Source organism: Myxine glutinosa, chromosome 2 (genome assembly GCF_964187855.1).
Source record: "Myxine glutinosa chromosome 2, kmMyxGlut1.1, whole genome shotgun sequence".
NCBI classification, from domain to species: domain Eukaryota; kingdom Metazoa; phylum Chordata; class Myxini; order Myxiniformes; family Myxinidae; genus Myxine; species Myxine glutinosa.
Genome location: NC_136262.1, coordinates 35948901 through 35954900, shown reverse-complemented (window position 1 = coordinate 35954900; position 6000 = coordinate 35948901). Strand labels below are relative to the sequence as shown.

Below are 6000 nucleotides of genomic sequence, written 5' to 3'. Positions count from 1 at the left end.
TTGAGTGATGACACGAGATGATGATAACTTATGAGGAAAAATAGCAGTTATATAGCAGAAAAAATAGCAGAAAAATAGCAGAAAAATTTCAGAAAAAATAGTAGTACTTCTCCCACACCCCCCCCTCCTTCCCACACCTCCTCCCCCCAAGCCCTCTCCCTCCCACACATCTCCCTGCTCTCAAATGTTGTGTTTGTGTTCCTCCCCTTCTCTCCCCATCTTGTCTTCCGCTCCCTCTTTTTATATATTTTGTTTGTTTGGTTGATTTGTTTGTGAAGTAAATGTTAGCTCTTTCACGAGCCTCGATTCAGTATACAAAAAAACCCCAAAAAAAACCCGGAAAATCTACATGGAAAACATAGATACTTAGTGAGGTGAAAAAACCATGATAACGTAGAGATAGAGAAAACAATAATGAAAAATAAATGACCGGTTCCACAACATAGGCGATGTATAAACATACAGCTGTTCACATGTTTTCGTTCACGTCGAGCGATTTTTTGCAGAGAATATTATATAGTGTTAAAATAAGCATTTTCCAAGGAGCCGTATTGCTGTCTTGAATTTTAAAATGCAAACTCTCGGTGTTTCTCGATTACTCAAAAAAAAAAATCCAATCAATTTTTTTACGGGTGTGTTGCGTGAGGAATAAGAATAAATGGGAAATTTGTCAGGCTTCATCAAAGCCTGTTCCGCTTTTATTTCGCGCACTTTTTGTAGACATTCCAGCTCTGGATACGTGAGTATATTGTTAAAATTGTCGATTTATAAAGTCATCGAGCGTTTCGCGGAAACGAGTACGAATCAGCAATTTGTCTCCAACAATGGCCTTTTGAAGGCTATCGAGTGAGCATTCCCAAATTTTGATATATTTTTTTTAATAGTCAATATATCGAATCAATATTTACGGGCTTTATCGAATAAAGAGAGGGGAGGGGGTGAGGTGGTGCCAACCTCGCTAACTAATTGCGGATATTCCGCGCAAAACGGGCTCACAGTTAACATGGTGCGGTAAATGATTAAGAGTAAAGAAGAAGAAGAAACATTAATCTGCGCGGGATGGGTTATGCACGTCTCAAAGGTTTGTTGCGTAGAGATGTCGCCACCGTTCTCGGTGGCGGGAGGAGCTACAGCCACGGGGTAAGGACCGAAACGCGGTGTCGTCCCCTTGAGAGTCCAGGGAAGTTGTTACCATGTGCTCGGGAGGCCTAATGCTTAGTGCTTGATGGTTTGAGCTAGTCTGGCCTCCCGACGTCCGACGCGCTTTACCCGATCTGTCCTTGTTCCTCAGACTGCGTTTGGCGCGCTACCCCGGCGCGTCAAACTAGTTGAGGTGGGTCCACGGGACGGTCTGCAGAATGAGAAGGTACGTACGTGTTGTTTGAGTAAACACTGTTATAACTATAGTATAACTATAAGGGATCCCGCGTGAATGTTGAATTAAATCCTGAACTGTTTGCCGTCCGGTGCAGGTGATTGTACCGACCGATGTCAAAGTCGACCTGATAAACAGACTGGCCGATGCTGGGCTACCTGTGATAGAGGCGACCAGTTTCGTCTCTCCCAAATGGATTCCACAGGTGCGGTCTTGTCTCTTCAAAGTGACGTGTTTATTACAGCAAGAAAACGTGTAATGTGACGTGTGTTCCTTAAACACCACGACACAGGTACAGGTATAGCTATAGGGGTCACTTCAAGGATAGTGTGTGTGTGTGTGTGTGTGTGTGTGTGTGTGTGTGTGTGTGTGTGTGTGTGTGTGTGTGTGTGTGTGTGTGTGTGTGTGTGTGTGTGTGTGTGTGTGTGTGTGTGTGTGTGTGTGTGTGTGTGTGTGTGTGTTTTTTGCATGTGTTGTGTGGTTATGTGTGTGGTTGTATATGCTATGTAAACTACCCATTGCAACCTGTGTCGCCTTCTAAGTTCTGCAACAGATGGATGAAACACACACACACACACACACACACACACACGAGGTACCCGTGCTATCTATGCACGGGTGGGGAGCCGAAAGCAAACAAACAAGGCAGAAGAAACGGTGAATGCTAAATCATGGATCCCAATAAATTCCACCTTTCTGTTTTGAGAAACATGTCCGTCAGATATGGACAGCTGGTTCGAGACAGACTTGGGTTAAAAAAAAACGGCAAATGGGAAACGAGGAACCAATAAATTCCACATTCCTGTGCCACCTGTAGTCGAACATCAAGCATGGACAGCAGGTTCATGAAGGACTTGCACGAAAAACGTACCTGTTTGAATGGTTCCTGTAACGAACTCAAGCAGACTCCATCGTGCCGGAAGCGGAAAGCGCGTTTATTGACGCGGTGATGATTCACTCGTGTCTGACGAATAAGCGCGTCCGATAAACCACAACAACAATGCAAATACAAGTCAGAATAATACGTTACATCCTCCTTTCTTTCAAGGAAGCCACTTTAAAGGAAACCAGCAAAGCAAATAACTCTATAAAGTAAAACTTACAATGAATTAATTAACAAACAGCATCACATTCAGATCTCGTGAATCAATTGATTTAAATTTAAAGATCCAGACGTCTGGGAGGGTTAACCGCTCTGCCGCTCCTTGTGATGAACTTGGTATTTCTGGGAGATGCAGTGGCTCGAGGCGATGACACTGTTGGGAGACTTTGGGATTCAGATGCTTGCTCACTTGGACTTGGGGACTTGCAGCAGTTCCCCACTGGGGTGTCCTGTTGAGTGGTGGGATCAGGGAAGTCCCTCATGTCCTGGGAAGAGTAAAAGCGAGAGAGTGGCTGACTTCCCACCGGGCCAACATTGGCTGAATGAGGCACTCTGCGGAGATGGAGCCTGTTACGCCGGTACACATTGTTTGGGGTCCTCAGCAAATATGACCGGGGGCTGTTGTGGCGCGCCTCAACTACAGCCGGAATCCAATGCCTGGCCTCCGGGTTTGGCAACATCCTAACACTGTCTCCCGGCTGGAGCGGTGGCAAATCTGACATAGATGGCTTGTCATGATAGTATTTTTGTTTCTCCTTCTGTGTGTCAAGGCGTGATCTCACAAGGTGATGGTCATACCGCGCAGGCATGAGAAGAGTGCGGTTGCAAGGCAGTGTGTTTCTGGGGCGTCTTCCCATTAGGAGCTGAGCCGGGGACAAGTTTATTCCTTCAAGTGGAGTGGTGCGGTAGTCTAGCAGGGCTAAGTACTTATCTGCTGACTTCTTCCAGAGCCTTTTCACTGTCTGGATCGCTCTTTCTGCCTCTCCATTGGCACGTTGGTGCTTGGGGGACACAATGTCGTGAGTTATGCCATATTCTTTGCAAAACTGAGAAAATTCCTCTGACGTGTACTGACTTCCGGAATCGCTTCGCAGCTTCTCTGGAATACCATGTCGACAAAACTGCTGCTTGAGAGCTTCGATTACAGAGCGAGCTGTAATGTCCTTGAGGCAATCCACCTCCACAAACTTGGAGTAATAATCGACCGTGAGCAAATACTGCTTTGATTCGAAGTCAAAAACGTCGCTTCCAACTTCGATGAATGGAAGATCAGGCGTGTAAGTCGGCAAGAGAGGCTCCCGTTGCTGAGCGCTTTGATACTCTGCACACTTGCAACAATTCCGTACAGTTTCTTCGATGTCAGAGTTCATTGAGGGCCAATACATGACCTCGCGAGCACGCTGCTTACACTTGTTCACTCCGAGGTGCGATTCATGAATCAAGCTCAGCATTCTGGGTCTGAGGCTTGGCGGGATGACAAGGCGCATGCCTTTGTAGACAACACTGTCTGAGACTGCCAATTGCGTTCTGGAGTCAAAGTACGGACGGACCTGTGCTGGGACTTCCTTTCGGGAGTCAGGCCATCCACTTGCAATGACACCGCAGAGAAGGCTCATTTGACTCAGAGTAGCTTCCTGGATTTCGAGGTATTTCCCACTCGTGATCGCAAGGAACTGGAACATGTTCACAGGCTCAAGGTCTTTCCCAGCTTCTGAGTCGGTGTCCGGTAGAGGTGCACGGGACAATGTGTCGGGGAGCACCATCTCAGAACCACGGCAGTAGTTAACCTCCAAGTCATACCGTTGAAGCTTGAGCAACATACGCTGTAAACGCATGGGAGAAGATAGGAGAGGCTTCTTGAAGATTTCCTCAAGGGGTTTATGGTCATTATATACCACTACTGATTTTCCAAAGATACTAGGGCATGCCCGTACTATATATAAGCTAGGACGTGTCCGTACGTGGGTGCCCGTTCCTTGCCAAAAAAAAAAAAAAAAAAAAATTTGTGTAGGGGTGTGTGTGTGTAAACATCCTAGGGCGTGCCCGTACGTGGGTGCAAAAAAACATGCGTGCAAACAACAACAACAAAAAAAAACTTTGAAACCACGTGGCAGTAACGACCACAGAACCCCCCCCCCCCTCTATTTACATGAATGGTTTGGTCCATTCGCAACGACCACAGAACCCCCCCCCCCCTCTATTTACATGCAATGGTTTGGTCCAAAGCGAACGGTTTGGTCCATTCGATGTGATTCGATGATTCGATGTGAATGGTTTGGTCCATTCGCAACGACCACAGAACCCCCCCCTCTATTTACATGAATGGTTTGGTCCATTCGCAAAGCCAAAGCGAACGACCACAGAACCCCCCCCTCTATTTACATGAATGGTTTGGTCCATTCGCAAAGCCAAAGCGAACGACCACAGAACCCCCCCCCCCCCTCTATTTACATGAATGGTTTGGTCCATTCGCAACGCCAAAGCGAACGGCGAACGGCTAAATCGCCATAGCTCGGTAAGTACTTGTCCGATTAATTTAAAACCTTGAAAAGGCACATCCTCGGGTCCCCAGCAATATACCTGGCAAGTTTCAAGTATATCGGACCGGTAGTTGTCGAGAAACAGCGGTCACAGACAAACAGACAAACGTACAAACGTACAAACGTACAGACAGAGATTACTGGAATTATAGATAGATAGTAGTGAAATGCTTCTGTTGCATGGACGATTGAGAGCATTTCCTTCTCAATCATAGCGTAGCGACACTCAGTATCGGTCATACTGCGTGATGTGAACGCTATAGGGTTGCCATTCTGGAGCAAACAGGCTCCTACAGCGTTTTGGCTGGCATCGGCTTGTATTTCAACTGGCTGACTTACATCGTAGTACTGAAGGACCGGGGCCGAAATACATGCTTGCTTCAGCTTCTTGAAGGACAGCTCCTGAGCTGACTGCCAGGAGAACTCCACGTCCGCCTTGCAGAGATCACGGAGAGGCTTGCTTGTGTCACTTAGGTTGGGAATAAACTTCCCTAAATACTGAACGAATCCAAGGAAACGCTTGACGCCTTGTTTGTCTGTTGGACGTGGCATTTTGTCAGCAGATAAGTACTTAGCCCTGCTAGACTACCGCACCACTCCACTTGAAGGAATAAACTTGTCCCCGGCTCAGCTCCTAATGGGAAGACGCCCCAGAAACACACTGCCTTGCAACCGCACTCTTCTCATGCCTGCGCGGTATGACCATCACCTTGTGAGATCACGCCTTGACACACAGAAGGAGAAACAAAAATACTATCATGACAAGCCATCTATGTCAGATTTGCCACCGCTCCAGCCGGGAGACAGTGTTAGGATGTTGCCAAACCCGGAGGCCAGGCATTGGATTCCGGCTGTAGTTGAGGCGCGCCACAACAGCCCCCGGTCATATTTGCTGCAGGGACCGTCATTCCGAAACCGATTCTCAGCTTTGAACAGCTCGGTGGCTTGTGTATGCCTATCAGGCTTGCTCTTACAACGTTGAGTCTGGTGCTGAGTTCGTTCGTTTTCAGATCTGAGGGCTGAGATGAGAGCATCTTCATCTCGGACTATTCTCATATGTTTCTGCGAGAGCTCTAGCTGTTGGCCAATTTCTATAGCTTAAGCTAGTGAGAGCTCCTCACCCCTATCGAGTAATTTCTCTTGGACCCTCTTATCATGGCTGCCATCAATGATGCAATCGACGATTATGTCGTCTGGGTCTT

General features: G+C 47.2%; 1 protein-coding gene across 3 annotated transcripts in view; it reads left to right on the top strand.

The window, feature by feature from the left end:
* The first annotated feature begins 593 nt into the window (after positions 1-593).
* HMGCLL1 (3-hydroxy-3-methylglutaryl-CoA lyase like 1) overlaps positions 594-6000 on the top strand; it is a 21893-nt gene continuing 16486 nt past the window's right edge. The window contains exons 1-3 of one of the 3 annotated variants that reach the window (XM_068108353.2): positions 594-1140; positions 1292-1366; positions 1473-1580. In XM_068108353.2, the coding sequence (XP_067964454.2) occupies positions 1060-1140; positions 1292-1366; positions 1473-1580 (264 nt within the window). In that variant the 5' untranslated portion in view covers positions 594-1059. The remainder of the gene's footprint in view (positions 1141-1291; positions 1367-1472; positions 1581-6000) is intronic. The other 2 variants (XM_068108354.2, XM_068108355.2) reach the window with 2 other exon arrangements.